We start from the raw sequence: 20,577 nt of genomic DNA on the forward strand, positions 1-20,577 counted from the left end.
CCCAAGCACTGGTTCCACACCAAGCCGGGGGGGGGGGGGGGGAAAGGGGGGCAGTGCCTGCGGGTGAGAGCCACATGGAGCTGCTTGCACATCTCTGCCTAGGAGCTGGACCTGCTGCTGGCCACTTCCGGGGCGCAGTGCAGTCCGCGGTGCCAGGACAGGCAGGAAGTCTGCTTCTGCACCCCGGCTGTGCCGCTGATCGGGAGCTGTTGGTGGTAAACATGCCCTAACCCCATGCCCCAATCACCTGCCCCAGCCCTGAGCCCCCACAAACCCGAAACCCCTTCCTGCACCCCAAACCCATCACCCCCAGCCCAGAGCCCTGACCCCCTCCTGCACCCCAACCCTGTGCCCCAGCCCGGAGGCCCCCCCAAACCCAGAGCCCCTCCTGTACCCCAAACCCCTCATACCTGCACCCCCAGCTCAGACCCCCTCCCATACCCTGAACCCCTCATTCCTGGCCCCACCCTGCAGCCCTCACCCCCTCCCAAACCCCTCATCCCCAGCTCCGTTGGGTCACTGGCATCAACAATTTTCTTCAATTGGGTCCCCAGAAAAAAAGTTTGAAAACCACTGCCATAGTGCACATATTACTCCACCATGTACACAATCCTTAAGAGTGAAGTCTTGGCCCTACTGAAGTCAGTGGGAGTGTATGTAGACAAACTGGGAATCACACCCTAGCTCATAATGTAGGCATAACCTGAGTGTATATGGAGAACAACTGATAACCATCCTCTTTATAACAGCCCTGGATATATCTGAACACTTTTCAGGTGCCCCCTCAGTCTTCTTAAGACTAAACATTTCAATTTTTTTTAACCTTTCCTCATAAAGGGTTTAGAAAACATGATCTATCATTTTTTGTTGCTTTTATTTGGACTTTCTCTAATTTGTCCATATCTTTCTTAGAGTGTGGCACCCAGAACCCAGCTAGGACTCCAGCTGAGGCCTCACCAGTGCGGATTAGAGCGTGACAGTTACCCTCCATGTCTTACATAGGATACTTCTGCTAATATACTCTAGCATACTAGCCTTTTTAACAACTGCATCACATTGTTGGCTCATATCAAGTTTGTGATCCATTAGAACCCCCAGATCCTTTCCAGCAGTACAACTGCCTAGCTAATTATCCCACATTTTGTAGTTGTATACTTGTCTTTATTGAATTTCATCTTGTTGACTTCAGACCAATCTCCAATTTGTGAAGGCTATTTTGAATTCTAATCCTGTCCTCCAAAGTACTTGCAACAACATCCATCTTGGCATCATCCACACATTTTGTAAGCATACTCTCTACTCCATTATCCAAGTCATTAATGAAAATATTGACTAGTACTAGACACAAGACAGGCCCCTACAGGACCCCAACTTCATACATCCCCTCTCTCCTTTCCCTCCCCTTGGTTTGATAGCAAACCATTGAAAACTATTCTGAGTATGGTCTTTCAACCATTTTATAGTCATTTCATTTAGTCCACATTTCCCTAGTTGCATTATGAGAATGTGATGTAAGACTGTATCAAAATCTGTATTAAAATCAAGATACATCATGTCTACAGCTTCTCCCCATCCACCAGGCCAGTAGTCAAAGGAGGAAATGGTTTGTCTTGATGTGTTCATAAGAAATCCGTGTAGACTATTACTTTTAACCCTATTATCCCCCAGGTGCTTACAAACTGATTAACAGTTTGTTCCAGTAACTTTTCAGATATCAAAGTTAGGCTGACAGATCTATAATTCCCCAGGTCCTCTTTGTTCTCTTTTTTTAAAGATAGATACTATGTTTGCCCTTCTCTAGTCCTCTGACCCCTCACCTGTCCTCCCTGAGTAATCAAAGATACTTCTTAACACTTCAGAGATTGTTTCAGTTACTTCCTTAAGTACCCTATGGCACATTTCATCAGGCCCTGCCAACTTGAACACATCTAACTTATGTAAATATTAAACATGTTCTTTCCCTATTTTGGCTTGTGTTTCTTCCCTGTTGTTGTTAATAGTATGTTAAGTGTCTGATCACAATTTTTTTTAGTGAAGATAAGCCAAATAGGCATTAAACACCTCAGCCTTCTTGATCTCATCCAATATTACCTTTCCATCACTTTAAATAGATCCTCTATGTTTTCCTTTGTCTTTCTCCTGCTCCTTATGTATTTATAGAACCTCTTATTGCCTTTAATATCCCTTGCTAGATGTAACTCATTTTGTGCCACAGCTTTCTGATTTTGTCCCCTTGTTCTTTTGTATTCATCCTTAGCAATTTGTACTATTCTTTTGTATTCATCCTTAGCAATTTGTCCATGTTTGCACTGTTTGTAGGATTTCTTCCCTAAAGAGCTCCTGATGCAGCCATACTGATCTCTTACTAGTCTTCCTATATCCTCCACAATCACTATAGTTTGCTGTTGTGCCTTCAATATGTCTCCTTGAGAAACTGCCAGCTCTAATGAACTATTTTCTCCCTTACATCCACAGGACCTTACTTACCAGTTCTGAGTTTGTTAAAGTCTGCTTTTTTGACATCCACTGACCTTATTCCGATTTTCTCACTCCTTCCTTTTCTTAGAATCATGAAGTCTATCATTTCATGATCACTTTCAAATTGCCTTCCAACTTCAGATTTGCAACCAATTCCTCCCTGTTAATTAGAATCAAGTCTAAAATGTGTGTCCCCCTGGTTACACTTCCTACTTTCTGAAACAGGTAGTGGTCCCCAATACATTCCAATAACTTATTGGACATTGTATCCATTGTCTGAGTAGTAAAGTCCCTCATGACAATCAGTTCTTGTGTTTTGGGTATCTATTTGTTCTTGAAATATCTTATCACCTCTTCTTCCTGATATGGTGGTCTACAGTAGACCCCTTGTTTTTCCCCTTTTATCTTCCAGTCATGAGTTTTATCCCACCAAGTCTCTGATGCCTGCTGAGTCACAATTTAGTTTATGGACTAATACTTCCAGTTCTTCCTGCTTATTCCCCATACTCCTTGCATTTGTGAATACACATCTAAGATGTTGAGCAGATTACTACATTGTTATCTCTTATTTGTTGCTCCTATGACCCTGTTGTACTTTTCCATCCCCCACCCCCTATAGCTTTTGGTTAAGGTCATTTTTTTTATACCTACCTGTGGACTTTTGTCACCTGCTCCCTTTGAACCTAGTTTAAAGCTCTGCTCACTAGGTTGGTGAGTTGGTACACAAAGATGCTCTCCCCTTCTTGGTTAGGTGGACATCATCTCTTCCCAGCAGTCCTCCTTCCTGGAACACCATTCTATGGTTGAGGAAACGAAAGCCCTCCTGTCAACACCATCTCTGAAGCCATGCATTCATCTCCAGGAAGCACATGCCCATGCCTGGGCCCTTACCCTCAGCTGATGAGTTCCATAGATATAGTGTTAAATAAGAACATAGGAACTGACCTACTGATCTGTCAGGCCCAGTCTCCCTGATCCTTGATGACAGCTGGTACCTGATGATTCAGGGAAAGGTGCAAGAAACTTCAGAGCAGTCAATTACGGAGTAATTTGCCCATACAGAATAAGGGAAGGGTATATGTGATTAGTGGTTTCCTTAATTTAATTTTAGTCTGTTAATTGATATAGGCTAACGCAAGCACATATGTCAACTGGCTGTAGTTAGCCTCTTTGTCTAGTGTCTCAAAGACACCAAAGATCGAATGGACATGGAAAGTAGACTATCCTGTCATCCCTCGAGGTGGTTCACATAGGCATTGACAAGGTAGTGAAGATACTTGCATGGTTGCTGCCTATGCTATATCTGTATTGTGAAAAAGAGGAATGTAGTCCCTCAGTTTGTCATTTCAAAATCTCTGATGAAAGAAACTCAAGTGGCTAACAGGATAGTCCCATTTAAAAAGGTGGTGTGCAAAAGATGGAGGTATGAAGAGTATGGTCCTCTTGGAATGCCTAAGAGTTTCGTTTGTGGTGATGAGATATTACAATGAAGAACAACTATAAATGTTTGATAGAGATAGAGGAGATGTTTTTGTAAAAACAGAAGTCAACATTATGAGTTTTTAAAAAAAATATGTAAAGCAGCTGAAATAAGTCAGTTTTAAATGTGCTAATCCAAGCATAAAATGTTTGTATTACAGATTGTACAAAAATGAGGCACTAAACCACCAAATAGAAATTGTACTTTAAAAGATTTTAACACTATTCAATTTATACTAAACAATGATCACCAGCGTACACTGAAAGATAAATTAATGAATCAAACATTACAGATTTCATCAAAGTTTTACTGCTCAGCAATTTCTTTTAAAACAATAAATAGTTAATTGAGCATTAACATTTACATTTGTATTTAAACATTACAAATGTACAAAGACTTTGGGTATCAGACACTTTGAACTTACTTTCACAAACTCTCAATGAGCCCACATCTTCAAATTTTCCATTACAAAGAAACAATCATGTATTATACTGTTTGAAAACATAAGAAACAAGGCACAGAAAAGCAAATGCCCCCCCCCTCAAAACAAACAAACAAACAAAAAAATCCCTCACAAAACTTTCAGAGAACATTTGGAATGTTTGCACAGTTCTGTGTAATGAACTATAACAATCGAATCAAAAAGGCAAATTATAAAGTATCTCAAAGGAAGTTCACTATAATATTAAATAATGTAACTAATTGGGTTTGATCCTGTGAGGTACTATTACTCTTATGCAAAATGTTGAATATCCTCAACTGAGGGCACTTAACATCTTGTAGGCTTGACACCTTTATTTGTTGAAGTAACGTTATAGGAAAAACAGCACAAGTGTTTCATTTCACCTTATAAAACTGTACTCTTCAAATTAGTGCAAATCCCCAATTTAAATGCAGTTTAAAACAATTATCATAGATCTTTTTTAACCTTCATGTAATGGAATGCTTAGGAGTTTCCAAAGCACTCATATTAACTTCTGCTGGGTCACTTTTAATCACACTGCAGATCTCTCTCTCACTTAATTTATTTTAAAAGGAAAAACTCACGAAGAGTAGTTTCAATCAAGTATAAATAATATGAGATGGAATTAAGTAAAGAAATATACTGCATGTTACCTAAAACCTTTAAATATCCAGAGTATACTGGATGCTGCATAACTCCTGCAGAGAGTATTAAGTAGCAGATTTCTCTTAGCATAATAAAAAGAAAATATTTAAAATAAGGCTTTGGTTAAATAAAAAGGTTGCTAAACCTCAGTTATGGTGAAAAAAGTGCAATATAGTCACCAAATATATACCTTCATCTCCAAGGCAAGAAATATGCCTGCCATTTACAATTGGTTTGTCTGTCTGCACTGAAAAATAATATCCTACATAGCTGCAGCAAAACACCTTCAGTATAGGCAAATTAAATATCTAGGGCCTGATCCTCCAACATCTTATGCCCACTGAAATCAGTGGGACTACTTCTGTGAATAAAGTCACTCTCACGCATGTTTGCAGGATCAGGGTCCCTAATCTGTAACATTCAATTATTTTATAATAGACTCACTCAGTCTCAGCATTTTCTAAGAAGAAAGTATCTGTTGGCAATCAACTGGCCGCAGTACAATAGCTTACAAATACAATTCTTGTATGTATATGGTAACAAAGTAATTTTTTTAAAAAGTGCTTAGGATTGGTCCATTCAAAATTGTTTAGCTGTATACTATCTTAAGACCAAACACTTAGTTCTGAGGAAAATACACAGTACCTCTGTTTACTGGTAATGTATTAATTCACTTGAGAAAAAAGTAGTGAGTCTATGGAGGAGACTAGTATCTTCATATACAAAATAATTAGAGTTTTACAGTCACAACACATGCTCCAGCTCTTCCTAGGCACAATGGTGCAACCTATAACAAAAAAACAAAAAATGACTGACATGTGGTATGTTTATAAAATAAATATAATCAACTTTATTAAAAAAAAGACAGATTTTCAGAACTGATAATGTACCACAGTAATTAAGGTTGTAATGTCATATTTTTAGGTGCTTTGTATTGTAATCTGACTTTAAAAATTAACAAAATGGGTTGAAGATTGGCATAAAAATGCTCAGAGAAACAGCAATATTTTCTTCTGTAGGACCAAATTCTGCTCTCTAAAGTCAATGGCAAACCTCATAAACAGTATTCTTCATATTAAAATAATATTTATTTGAATATTTAAAAAATCAAGTATTATTATATTATATTATATTTTAAAATGGGATTATCATCTAACACTGTACTTCTGTGTATAACAGTACTTGGTACTGGGCCTTCATTTCATTGCTATGCAACAATCCTAATCCTGTGGATGACATTGAACAGTATGCAGCATTGCTCATAGATTTGGTAGAACCAAGAAATGTTTTTGCACACTGCAAATAGCTTGTGTTGTGCAAGTCTTTTAATGCAGCTTTAACACAGCTCCTGATCACCTGAAAAAAAGCAGCACTTGGAGGTTTGTGCATGAAGGAGAAAGTAGGGCAGCCTTGTAGTCTATTCACTAGATGCTCATATACCATGATGATGATCATGGTATGAGTATAGTATCTAGATAAAATAGATGCCAAGATGAGCAAATCAGGCAAATCAGATCAGCCTTGATAAGAGGGACCTGATAATAGGCAGTGAGAGAACTAAATGGGGCCCTACAAATTTTTTTTAAAAAAAATCTTATTTTGTTTTAAAAAGAAAACTAGAGGACAAGTTCTTGTACTTATTTTCATCTATTTTTCAAAAAAATCTTTGTTTCATCATACTGCACTATCCATGCTGAATAATCACAATCGTCTTGACACTGGCCAAGATTTTCAAATATAGGAAAATGGGAGCTGATGGGTGCTCAGCACTTTTGAAAATCAGATCTTTGATTTAGGCACCTAACTTTAAGCTTCTATTTTTGAAAATCTTTGTCTTTGTCTCGGTCCTTCTGCTACATCTACTGTTTTGTAATCTCCTCATTGCGGGTAAGCTCCTTGGGGCATGTACTTTATCTTTTTTCTTCACTGGGAGGCACCAAGCACACTTTTGGCATCACTAAAATAAATAATACCATATAATTTAATTAGAAAATTGTACCTGTGTCCACTCATTGGTCTGGGGATCATAAGACTCCACTGTATTAAGATAGGTTTGCCCATCATATCCTCCAACAGCATACAACTTGTCACCAAGAAGACACACTCCCACTGCATCTCTGCTAATGCTCATGGAGGCCACTGCAGTCCACACATCTGTTTTTGGATCATATCTGAAAGATAATTTTTGTAAAAGTCTAATATTGTTGCGTAAAATTCCATTCAAAATACTGAAATTGACTCTCAAGGTACTAGACTATCTAGTGGAATCAGTAAAGGAGTATTCTCTCTTCGGGTGTGAAATTAAAAGGATTTCTTACTTGTTTAAACCTTTCCCTTAAAAGCAGCATTTGGTTAATCATTTCACTGAGGCTGTGCAGTCAGTATCAGGTACATTCAGTAGATGCACACCTCCTGCATGGCCAAACATACTGTACAGGTCCCATAATTTCAGTTGAAATATTTTAAGTTGTAGCACATCCAGAGGTGTAGTGACAAGGTTAAATGAATTTATTTACTAGATGGGAAATTACATGTAAAGTTGATTATTTCTGAAAGCATGAACAAAAATTCAAGTTATTAATAAAAAAAGCCTCACTTTGTCACATACAGAAACAGAAAAAGATACGTAGCACTGCTAACAATACTGTACGTAACTTAATTTAGCAGTATATATGAATGATATGTTAAAGAGATAACTTTACCAGTTCACCTTTCCACAATCCTGCAAGCTGGACCACGTAACTTGGAGTAGCTTGTGTGACCGGGGCCCAAGAAATCTCTGGACTATGTTTATCTTTTTTCGCTTTTACATAATAGATAATTTTTTTTAAAACAATTTTTTCCTCTTTTATGACCAAACATGCTCTGCTCCAGAATCAAGTTCTGTTGCCAGACTCTGTAAGAGTTTAGTGCTCTCTTCATCTTACAGACAGACAACTGTTAAATCCCAAATTACATACAGAATAATGCAGTGTTGCTAAGGAGATTCATTGGACAAATAAATTAATCATTGCTTTTTGCAAAAACTATATAGAAAAAACGTTGACTCGGTGTACACGGAAAAACTCTTCTACAGCAATTTACCAGAACTTTTCTTGCATAAACTGGTGTCATTAGGATCACAAAAACAATAATAGACAAGTGGTACATTGAAAACACCTCAGTTAAATTTGAGCCTAGAGTACATCAACAGTCTAACAGACAGGTCAGGAATTAAAATTGGAGAGTCCAAACTCATCTTTTAAAAACTTGTTTTTGACTCAATCTGCAAATGTCTCCTTTTCAGATTAGCCAGCATAGTTACAAGAAAAGACAATGCCAAGAAAACAAATTTCTAGAGGGAATCACATCAATAAAATGCCTTTAAGGCACAGGATTATCAAAAGAAAATATATCCCTCGCTAAGAAGGTATCCAACACCCCTGAAAGTGAGTTTGGGGGGATGAAACATTGGTGTTAATTTCTTTGCATGAGATGCAAAGATATAATGAGTTTTGAGTGTCTTTCTGGCACCTTTTTCTTTTGTGCAGTAGGTGTCTGTTGGAAGCACACATCTTATTCATGTAGAGTCATAGTGTGGAAGTGTTGCCTGAAACTTATGCAGCAGACAAAGTGCATTATGTACTGAAAGACAGTGAATTATGAACTTTACATAGTGTTTGTCAATTTGATTTGTATAATTGATTTATAACAATGTGATGCTCTTGAAAACCTACCACAGTATCAGTGTACTGTAGCAAACAAGCATTCACAAATTTCACAGTGAATTTTATGAAGTTAATTTTTAGATTACTATATTTGCAGTAAATTTATTTTATGCTGGTTTTGTAGACATTTCAACACCTCCATCCCACTGATTTAGAAGGAGAGAGCAAATCAGAAATAAACAAAACACATGTACTGTAGCAATTCTATTCCAACTTGCAAATTAAAATTTGGCGTAACAAAGATCATTTAGTAATCCATTTTAACGTATTTCATAAATTTTTCTAGATGCTATTTATGAATATCATGTTATTCATAATCCTGTTTCAGAACTGAAATGTCAACCTCATCAGGTGACATTTGGGCAAAAATTGATGCACATCTTTCCCATGACCTTTCTTCAAGCATTAGAACTCCCCATCCACTTCTAGAATCTAATTTGTGGTGCAATGGGGCTGCATATCTGCAAGCCTTTCTGCAAGGCTTGGTACTTCAACTTCCACATTTAATTTTTGGGTGCACGGCTTTAGTGCACTAAAAACTTGAAAGCAACATTTCTGGGGCTTAACTGGAAAGGTTTCTGAACTGGAACCTCAAACACAAGAAATTTGTGAATAAAGAAGTGGGCTCAAGAGTCACAGAAAAGGCTGTGGGAAGTCACAGGAAAGGAGAGACTGGTAGCCTCTTGGGAGCAGGACAGTTTGAAGGGATCAAGTCCAGGGGAAGAAGAAAGCTCCCATCCTGAAATTCCTTTCTTTTCTGAAATGCTAGTGCTAAACACAGTTCAGGGTGGAGATTAAAAAAAAAAAATCCTACAGGATTTAGCACAAGTTCCACTGATTTTCACTGAGGCTTGTGTTTATTAGATGATTTTGAAAAATCTGCCTCCCTAATAAAAAGGGAGTGTGTTGTATCAGGAAAAAGTTCAGCTGGCTCAGTATGCTCATAACAGGATATTTCAGAGATCTGGAAACCTGACACCAGTGTAGAGAAAATATGTGACTGTGCAGTATAAAGTTTTTACTATAATTGTTACTTGTTTGATGAGACCTCTATAATTCACATCTAGTTTTGCCTTTTGTGAGTAATGCAGTCATCCCAGACTTGTTCCAATAACCATTTTCTATCAGTCCATTTCATCTTTGGGATGATTGCATTACTCGTGAATGGTGGACATACCTGATTTTTCCATAACGTCAAGGGGAACCATGAAAGAGGTGACATTAAAGGATTGGACAGAAATTGAATAGTAAGTCATTTAAAAGTTACCTTATAAATGGAGAAAGTTCTATCTCTTGTGAAAGGCCAGTTTGTGTGAAACACTAGTGTTTGTAAGCATCTTGATTAAAAGTTTTTCTTAAAATGAATTCTGAATCCTTCAATGAGATTGTTAGAAAACAAAATAATTTTTCTGGATAAAGTGCAATAAGATGGTATTTTTACTCTGTTGGATATGAACCATATTATAAATAGCGTTTTGATTACATGGTATGTGTTTACATATTTACTAGTATTAAAATTATATGACCATTTTAACAGGTTCTCATTGAAGCTCTTTGTGAAAATCATGACACACACTTTCACCAGCACTATCCTCATCTAGGTATTACCTTTCCACACAGTCTGACAGTCTGGATGTCAAGTTTGATGCTGGAGCATCATGCCCACCAATAGCATACAGGAACCCATTCCAAGTAGTTACTCCCACACCTCCTCTTCTCTTTGACATTTGAGCACAGAGAGTCCATTTATTAGTATGAGGATCAAAACATTCCACAGATTTGAGACAAGAACTTCCATCCCGACCACCAACTGCATAAAGCCTGTAAAGAAAAGAAACCAACTGAACTCATAAAATAAATATTACAGTAATAGTATTTCCTCATTGATAGGATACATTTTTATACATGGTTATTAAGGAAAATAAAATTAGCTAGAATGAATTTGAAGGGGTGAAGAAAAACATAACAGAGAACTAGATAATGATCTGGGCATTGGGAAGATAGCTTTTTTTCAAATAAAAATCTTTGAAATAATGATTATTAGATATTTTTAATAATATTCAAATTTATCTGACCCACTTTTCACTGTTTAATCTTCATGATTGTATTTTGCCTTTTGTCTTGCATGTTATAAAAATATCTTAGGATCATAACAACATTTATTTTTTCAAACCTTTATAGAAAAAAACAATTTCAACTAGTCCTAACCTAAAAAAAAGTTTACCTTTGTTCCAAATAGCAGAATAATGATTTCAGTAAGAATTGCATAACAATGTTTTTTTCAAACTTTTCAAATGCAAAGGATGTAAGCTTCATGTGACAGATGATTGTGGCTGAGGACTCTCTCAAATTTGTTAAGAACAAAAGTTCAGAGGAATGTCTTGAAATTTCAGTGGAAGGTTCTACAACTAGAACTCAGATGGAAGTTAAGGTTTTGTTTTAATCTTTTTCTTTCAGTCATTATAAACATCTAATAACGATAATCAAGCATTTAAAATACTGTCAACACATGTGATGTCCTTAATAAAGCACTTATGATCCATCCTATTGACATAGGTGCTCTTGAATTTTTTACCCTAAACAAAGTTGGGTGAATAGCTGATTTTTTTGTTTGCTGGCAGTTCTGGGGGTAGGGTCAGGGAATCAAAAATTTTTTAGTTTGACCTGAACTGAATGCAAAAGTTGCGATACATTTTGGTGAATCAAAACAATAATCGTTTCATGTTGAAGTCCCAAAAAATATTTTTTGGGCCAAAACTACTGAATGAATTCATATCACATTCACAAATAGTTCACTGAATAGTCTACTGAAACTGTGTTTTTCAATGAATAAACTATTAGTCCAAACATTTCACCCAGTTCTATACCTAAATGACTTAGGAGCCCAAGCCCCATTTTCAATAGCAATTTAAGTCTTGGTTTCAAAAGTGTTTAAGCCCTGGTCTACACTAGGACTTTAGGTCGAATTTATCAGCGTTAAATCGATGTAAACCTGCACCCGTCCACACGATGAAGCCCATTTTTTCGACTTAAAGGGCTCTTAAAATCGATTTCCTTACTCCACCCCTGACAAGTGGATTAGCACTTAAATCGGCCTTGCCGGGTCGAATTTGGGGTACTGTGGACACAATTCGACGGTATTGGCCTCCGGGAGCTATCCCAGAGTGCTCTATTGTGACCGCTCTGGACAGCACTCTCAACTCAGATGCACTGGACAGGTAGACAGGAAGAGAACCACGAACTTTTGAATCTCATTTCCGGAGACTGCGGGAACTGTGGGATAGCTACCCACAGTGCAAAACTCCGGAAGTCGACGCTTGCCTCGGTACTGTGGAAGCACTCCGCCAAGTTAATGCACTTAATGCACTTAGAGCATTTTCTGTGGGGACACACACACTCGAATATATAAAACCGATTTCTAAAAAACCGACTTCTATAAATTCGACCTAATTTCATAGTGTAGACATAACTTAAGAGTCTAAGTAACTTACGTGCTTTTGAAAAATTTTACCCATATGCAATAAATGTCATGGATTTAAAAAAAATTAAATACATCTTCTTCATGAAATCAGCAGTAGTTCAATCATATATACTGCAACACTAAAGGGACCAGTTAGATCATTTAGCAACTATTTAATACATTTTAGTTTTCCTCAGCACTGGTAGCATGCTATCACAATAGGCTATTGCTCCAAATCAAAGCTCCCAAATACAATTTAAAAATTACATTATTCACCATGGAGGAAGCCCCTATTTCCTGTCTTTAGTGCAGCTCCCCCAGTATAGCAGGGTAGCATCCACTCCGGGCTGAGATAAAATTGTCTAGCCCTTCCCTTAGCAGTGGCATGCTCTCTGAAGCTCTCTGCATTTCAGTCTGATTATAAGAGAAAGAAAGAAAAAGAAAATGAAGTTGCTACCCTGGTTTAAGAGGGAAGGAAGGACAAAGAATAAAGCTGATGGAGCTGCACTTGAAAAGGGAAAGAAAATGTAACTCCTCCACAGTGAGTAACCCCAACTTCCATGTCCCCTCTATTTTAATATAAACACAACTGGGTATATTATTCAGTATCTGTATAGATTTGCAGAGGGTGAACCTGCATAACATAATTTTGGTGAAGAGCCAGAATCAGTACTGCTCCAAAAAAATTAAACTAGAAAAGGGCATCTCATAATAAAATCCGAACATCCAGCATTATCTCCAGGAAACTACATACCAAAAATTGTACAGTATTTAAACTTTTGCCTAAATCCCAAGCTGGCTATTCCCCCTTGTAGAATGGGCATACTGAAGAAAGAAAGTGCTTTGTATTTAGGTTTGATATGCCTGTTTAAAACATGGTATAGTGAAATTCAAAATGACAGGGCCATATCAAAGCCTTGTTTTACCAGTTTAAAAAAAACATTCTGCCTCCAAATTTTAGCTCTTGATAATGTCCTCACATCCACTAGATGGTGTAGTTTGTCCTTTTCTAATACACAAAAGTTTTTGGCTCACTCTAGTAACAGCTTTTCAAACTGATGAACAATTAAGGCACTACTTTAAGAATGGAAGGAGAAATCCAGTATTAGATGCACTACATGACAGGTGAACACGAAGAAAAACTCAGAAAATAATAATGATGATCAGATATTGGCAACTTTCATAATATCCATGAGCAATTCACAAACAGAATTGTGGGTATGCTACATACCCAATGCTCTTATGTTGAAGGATACCACTCCAACACTCCAGGAAGTATTCTAATGAAGAAGTCAACACATCAGTAAAAAAAGCTAGTAAATTTAATCTGTGATATTGCTCAATTCAAAAGGCATCCTGAAGTGCCATTATTCAAAATGGTTTCATTTGGTGCAGAGAATGATACAGTTTGAACAATCAAATCAGCAGGTACTATAAATAGTAACTATTATATTGTCAGCATTTGCAAAAAATTACCATGCACATCTTTTCCTATACTAAACATGGAAATAACAGATATCTCAGATACCATCGTGAAGTAACATTTGACAAATACCAGTTTTTCAGTAGGAACCAATATACTTTCATGTTTCAAAATAATATCACTTTTCAAAACATTGTAGATCAAATAGTCCTCACTAGTCTCATTGTTTTAATTTCCTCTTAAGAATGAATACACTATAAAATAGTAGCCTACTATGCAAGTCATGTCCCAATGAAAAATGGAGATGATTGTTCAAAGAACTTGATGAGCAAGTAACTGGAGAACATAATGAAAATGTTCTGAGAAATAGTGTAAAATAAACATTCCAAATACTGGAATTTTAACCTGTGTCTTTATTTAAATAAATTACTAAACATATGTAGGATAACAAACTTTAAACAGTCAGTAATGTGGATTAATGAAGAATAAATCTTGACAGAGAAACTTGAGGTATATGTAATATTTTGGGGGTTTTAGTAAACCATTTGACATAATATCCAATTAATTTTTACCCTCAGAATGAAATCAAACTGCCACAAATATGAAGAGTCACAGAGACTAAAAAGTTGCCTAAAGGATCATAGCTACAGTAAGTGGTAAAATACTGAGATAGGAATAGGTACCTAGGCCCTGATTCAGCAATTTACTTAAGCATGTGTTTAACTTTTGAACACGTGAGTACCTCTATTGACATCAACGGAATTATTGATATGCTTATGTTAGGCATGTGTTTAATTACCTTGCTGAATCAGATGTAAACTTATCTGCAATATGATACTGCAAAGAAAAAAGGTCAATGGAATTTTGGGCTGCTAATGCAGAAGCATCACATTAGGATTTGGAGCAAGGAGCTACTCTCTCTTTATACAGGTATGCATCTGAAATATCACATTCAGGTACGGGAATCTCATTACTAGAAAGACAGACAAATTGGAGAGAGTTCAGATATATATAAATAAATAAATAAATAAAATAAAAATACTGTGGGGATTGATTTGTAAGGAAAATTTAAAGAGTAAATGTGCAGCTTGGTTAAGGGCCTCTCTATACTGGGGATTACATGTATTGATGCAGCACCAGTATAATTACCTGGGTACAAATATCCCCAGTACAGACACGGCTCAAGAGACGATTAAGGAGTATTATGATAATCTACAACTATTTGAAGGATGTGAACACCAAGGAGGGAAGCACCATTTTTTAAGTGCAGCACACAGATTGTAACTAGGAGTAACTGGATAAAATTAATATAGAAAAAAATTAAGTTGTATATCAAGAAAAGCTTCCGGATAGTGATAATTATCAAACTGTCGAAAAGTCCTCCACATGAAGTGGTGGAAGAAATGCTTACTATAACTGTGGTTCTTCAAGATGTGATGCAGACATGTATTCCATTTAGGTATTTGCGCATCCAGCGCACTGGAGCTCGAGAAATTTGCCTAGCAGTACCCACAGAGGGGTGGCATTCGCCCTTCATGGCCATAGCCCCTTCCCTGGCTACATGAGACAACGCTACCCTGACCCTCCCCCTGAAAACAATATTCCGATACAGAGGGGACAGAAGGTGGGTCATGAAATGCATGTCTGCACCACAGCTCAAAGAACCACAGTTACAGCACAGTTATAGTAAGTAACTGTTTCTTCTTCTTCTTCAAGTAGATGCAGCCAGGTGACTCATAAGCAGTAGCCATGGTAACAAGATTCTTAGAAGGCTCCTTCATCTCCATCCTCCTGTCCAAGAGCTGATTCCTCTGTGGGACCTTAACTCAGTCTTAGTGGCCTTAATGGGACCTCCATTCAAGCCCCTGGCATCTTGGCCCTTTCCACTGTTGTGCCAGAAAACTGCATTCCTCATAGTGATAACATCTGCAAGGAGTGTGAGAGTTGAAGGCTCTGATGGCAGAGCTTCCTTATACACAATTCTGCAAAAACTAAATGACTTTATGACTGCATCCAAAATGTTTGTCTGCAGTGGTTTCTCACTTTCATTTGAAGTAGGCAACATATTTAGCTGTGTTCTTTCCCAAGCTGCATTCATCTCTGGAGGAGCAGTGTTTCCATATTTTAGATGTCAGGCAATGTCTAGCCTTTTATCTGGACAGCACTAAATCATTTTGTGCTTCACCTTGTTTGTGTTGTATGTGGATCTCATGAAGGGTCAAGTGGTCTCTTTGCAGACAATCTCCAAATGGATAACATCCTGCATCAAGACTAAATATGAAATAGTTTTGGTTACACAGCATTGAAGACGACTTATCTTCCCTGAATCAGGGGAAGACATGCCAATATGGCTGCCATCTGCACTTTGAATGAACTAAATGCAAGCCCCAATGATGGAAAGTGCAAGTACTCCAAAATGTCCTGGATAGAGACCACCGTTGTTTGGATTCCACAGGCTAATGCCTACACTGAAAATCACTTCCATTTCACTGAACAGGCCATCCTGGTGGCAGGTTTTCTACTCTTAAGGAGGACTTGTTGGCCAGCCACCAAACACTGCTTTTCCTCCTTATTCAGCCATGCAACAGCCACACCATGAGATGCAGGGAGCTGAGCACAGGATTCAAGGTGCAGCCTTGGCTCTGAGTGAGTAAGACGGGATGGGGACGAAGCAGTATGGTGGGGGGGGCTGAATTGACAATACGAGAAGGTTGGAGATCCAGCACTGTCTCAGCCACATTGGTGCAATGAGAATGATCTTGGCTCAATCTGCCTTGAGCTTTATGATGTGAGCGATGATCGAGATCAAGGGAAAGGCGAACAAGACAGCCAACTGACAGCTGAGGTGGAAGCACATCCAAAAGGGAGCCTGGACTGAAGCTCCCTTGAAAGCAGAACAGATGACATTTTGCACTGTCCCTTTTAGCAAACAGGTCAATCGCTGAGATGCCCAAAACTGTGAAGATGACCTGGAGGACACTGGTCTTCAGGGACCACTCATGACTCAGAGAAAAATATCTATTGAGAGAGTCCACAAGATGATTCTGAACCCCGGGCAAGTGAATGGCTTTTCGAATAATGTTCTCCTCAATGCAGAACTGCCCCAGACTGATCACCTCTAAGTAGAGCAACCAGAGGTGTGCTCCCCTGTCTTTGTTCACATAGTACATTGTGGTGGTATTGTCAATATGTGAACCACTGAGTTTCTAATATGATCCCGAAAAGCATGACATGCATTCTAGATGGTCTGAAGCTCTAGCATATTGATATGGAGTGAGGCCTCCTGCTCCGAATATAGTCTCTGAACTTTCAGTGACCCCAGGTGCACCCACCAATCCAACCAACCTGGTTGGCAAAGGCTGGACAAAGGGAATGCCTTAGCAAACATTCTCTGGATGCATCCACCACTGTAAAGAGTTCAGGACCAGTGGAGGAAGACTAACCAGTCTGTCTAGGGTGTGAAGAGTGGGACGGTAAACTGTCCTGAACCAGATTTGAAGGAGGTGAAGCTGCAATTTCACAAACTGGACCACATGTGTGTAACAGACATGTGGCCCAAGAGCCTCAGACTGTCCAAACTGTCGTGCAAGGCTGAGACTGCAGACTGAGGCAAAGGTTGCAAATTGTCTGAAAACAGTTGTTCGGCAGAAACGTTTTTGACGTACTGGAATCTAACAGGGCCCCAGTGAACTTGATGTTCTGAGTGGGAGCCAAGGTTGACTTCCCAGTGACTTTATGATTGGACAAACTAACCACTTTCTTAAATTCTGTTTCTACCTGTGAAAAATGTGTATGTTTTTGCAGAGTTTTCATTAGAACCTTCAGTAAATCACCTTCCATTACCAATTTCACCTGCAAAAAGTTAGGGAGATTTTCAGCCCATGTCTTATAGGTACATTTCTCTTTAGTGCTAGTGGAGTTAATAGTCTTTAAAATAGATTATTCTACACGGATATCTACATAGTATATAGCATAGGCTAAAACTGTGCTGCACAGCTATAGATGTTATGTGGATTCTTTACTACAGACATGGACAAGTGGCAGAAATAAAAACACAATATATTTTAGAAGCCTTTTTCTACTTCTAAAAATATGGACTTGTGCAAGTCTTTGTTGGTTTAGTAAACTCTGTGCTTTCATTCTTCTAAAAACATTAGAACTTGAACATGACTTGTTTTTCAAAAAATAATGCTGTGACTTGAAGTATTTTGCTTTAATTAAGTCATGGTTTTGAAAATGTAGTTCTAAACTACAAAAGCCAAAGAAGAAGAAACTATTACCTATATGTATTAAGGTTTGGTTTTGGCAAATTTGATTATTTTGCCACTTGCAGAGTTAAAAAAAGTTAATTTTCATCAATACATAGGTTCAACACTAACAGAAACTAGAACTCCAACTGGTGCCCTCAGCAAAGGTCCCAAGGACTTCATTAATAAGGAGACAGAATTGCTTGCTTGCCTTAGAGATGGCTCCCCCTTCATAGCACTGAAGCACATTGGGGTGTGGTGGGAAAGCTTGCATAGTCAATGCTGTACTTTTTCCTGTAAGAAGAGGACTTCAGTTGCCAGTACTATCAACTAACATATTTCATGAGCAATAAATTCACTTAAAAATATTTCTAAAGCTACATTAAAAAAATTAATGTAAACAAAAATTGGACCAAATTATTTCTCAAGAAAATGCCTTTGCTTACTTTCCATTTAATACTGCTACACCAACAGTGCTCCTTGGAGTTGACATACTGGCTACAAAGTTCCATTGACGAGCCTGTGGATCCCATCTTTCTACTGTATTCAGATAGCTCCAACCGTCATGCCCTCCTACAGCATACATAGGACCTTCCAGTACAGCTACCCCTAAAAAACAGAGAAAAACAACTGCTTCCTGGAAAAACAAAGGGCATCACTTTCCCATTACCCCTACCAAAATGTCCACCAAAAAAGATGCACCTTTAAAATAAATACAAATCACATTCTCTTTTGGCTGCTAATATTAAATAGGTTCAATAGGTACAAATCAATCAAAATAATTTGTCACTTTAATTTTAGCTGATTTTAGAGTTCAGATTTAGACTAGTATCAAGATCAAAACAAATGAGCTTTAAAGAGAGATTTTAACTGCTCTTAACCAATCACAGGTTTAGAATTTTAAAAATTATGAACGGTTTCAGAGTAACAGCCGTGTTAGTCTGTATTCGCAAAAAGAAAAGGAGTACTTGTGGCACCTTAGAGACTAACCAATTTATTTGAGCATAAGCTTTCGTGAGCTCAAATAAATTGGTTAGTCTCTAAGGTGCCACAAGTACTCCTTTTCTTTTTTAAAAAATTATGAAGTTATACATACCAAGGCCATGCCGATGTGTGGACATTGGTGGCATTACACTCCAAGTTTTTGTTTTGGGGTTGTAGCACTCCACAGTATTCAATGTTTTCAGTCCATCTCTACCACCAACAACATACAACTTATCATCTAATACTGCAACACCAAACTGTAACCTTCTCCCATTCATATTTGCTACAGGAGTCCACATGTTGGTACGGAGTTCATATTTTTCAATGCTCGTAGCTCCTTAACAGTAATATACACAAGTTATAGTCAAAGAGAACAGTTATTTGTAGTAAGTGTTCTATTTAAATTACTAGCAGAAGGGTCGATCCTCCAAGGTGCTGAGCCTTCTGGATTTGATCCTGAAATTCACTTAAGCATATGCTTAACGTTAAACATGCCAGTAGTATTCTTGAATTAATCTGGGATTAATTGCATGCATAAAAATTAAATGCTTTGAAGGGCAAGAGCCAGAATGCTCAACATCCTTGCTGGATTAAGCCTAGAAGGACCATTAAAATTTCAGGAAGTGACATAAAATGAACCTGACGGAACTATGTTTCAGTATTAAGATTAACCTCATAGCATAACAAAATCTGAAGTTCTGTGAAAAAATGTCAGGTTCACATACATATATGCATTCACAGTCTATAGATATACAACTAACCTCATTTGTATAATCTGTATTAATATAACATTAAAATTAATACACAAACTAGGAATGAATGAAAATGTGTTCTAATTCCCGTGGTATTCATAACTCACTAAAATGTTTCTAGTTATCACCACACAGTATGAAAGCTCATAAAAATACCATTCTGAGACACCTTCATAGAATGCTTTAATAGTCAATAAGGGTATGAGTTAAATATTCTGTAGCAGCTTTCACTTATTTTTGTTTGTATTCAAATCTGTATTAATATTAACATTTTTATGTATCATTTCCTTACGTTTTTAACATTCACATGAACAGAGGTGCTTTTCATTCATTTGACTGAACACTTAAATGAACAGAACTGAGGCGATCCCATTATAGGTTAACAACAACCATAACTCAGCTTCCTGCACACATGTACTATTTTTATTGCTAGATATGTCTATTACTGAAGTAAAAAACATCAGTAAATATTTGTGAATTTTGTACTTTATGATGTATAGCCTTTGAATGTTTTAATTTGTATCCTACATACATATCTAATAAATATATCTTTACAAAAATCTACTCAACTGATTTTCAATACACATTGTCATCAACTAATATTTGTAAACCAATACCTTTTGTTGCATCCATTCCTCCAACTGCAAACAACACTCCTACAGTAGACTTTCTAGGCTTTGTGCGAGGACTTTGTAACATGGGTCGTCTCTCTGGCAACAGATGGTATTTCATTGCTTCCATAATGAGTTTTTGACATTCGATGTCATCCTTAAAGAGGGCATTATTTTCCATGTCTGCCAGAAACTGGCAAAAATAAAATTAAACATGTTAAAGTGCTAAGCAAACGGCAATAAGTTTAAAAGAATAAAGATCATAATGGAACATTTTGTCTGAAAAATATTGCTGTCTGGTTTACAACACACACTCATCAGAATGAT

The 20,577-nt window shown here is 37.5% G+C and overlaps 1 protein-coding gene across 7 annotated transcripts in view; it reads right to left on the reverse strand.

The window, feature by feature from the left end:
- Positions 1 to 4,244: 4,244 nt before the first annotated feature.
- The window catches only part of KLHL5 (kelch like family member 5), a 95,648-nt gene continuing 79,315 nt past the window's right edge, over positions 4,245 to 20,577 (reverse strand). For 5 of the 7 annotated variants that reach the window (XM_048848554.2, XM_048848556.2, XM_048848555.2 and 2 more), the window contains 6 exons: positions 20,257 to 20,443; positions 19,000 to 19,224; positions 18,350 to 18,512; positions 10,382 to 10,594; positions 7,066 to 7,237; positions 4,245 to 5,853 (listed from right to left, as the gene is read on the reverse strand). In XM_048848554.2, coding sequence (XP_048704511.1) covers positions 5,797 to 5,853; positions 7,066 to 7,237; positions 10,382 to 10,594; positions 18,350 to 18,512; positions 19,000 to 19,224; positions 20,257 to 20,443 — 1,017 coding nt within the window. In that variant the 3' untranslated portion in view covers positions 4,245 to 5,796. Of the gene's footprint in view, positions 5,854 to 7,065; positions 7,238 to 10,381; positions 10,595 to 18,114; positions 18,198 to 18,349; positions 18,513 to 18,999; positions 19,225 to 20,256; positions 20,444 to 20,577 lie in introns of those variants that run through there. The other 2 variants (XM_075127971.1, XM_048848553.2) reach the window with 2 other exon arrangements.

Source organism: Caretta caretta, chromosome 4 (assembly GCF_965140235.1).
Source record: "Caretta caretta isolate rCarCar2 chromosome 4, rCarCar1.hap1, whole genome shotgun sequence".
Lineage (NCBI taxonomy): Eukaryota > Metazoa > Chordata > Testudines > Cheloniidae > Caretta > Caretta caretta.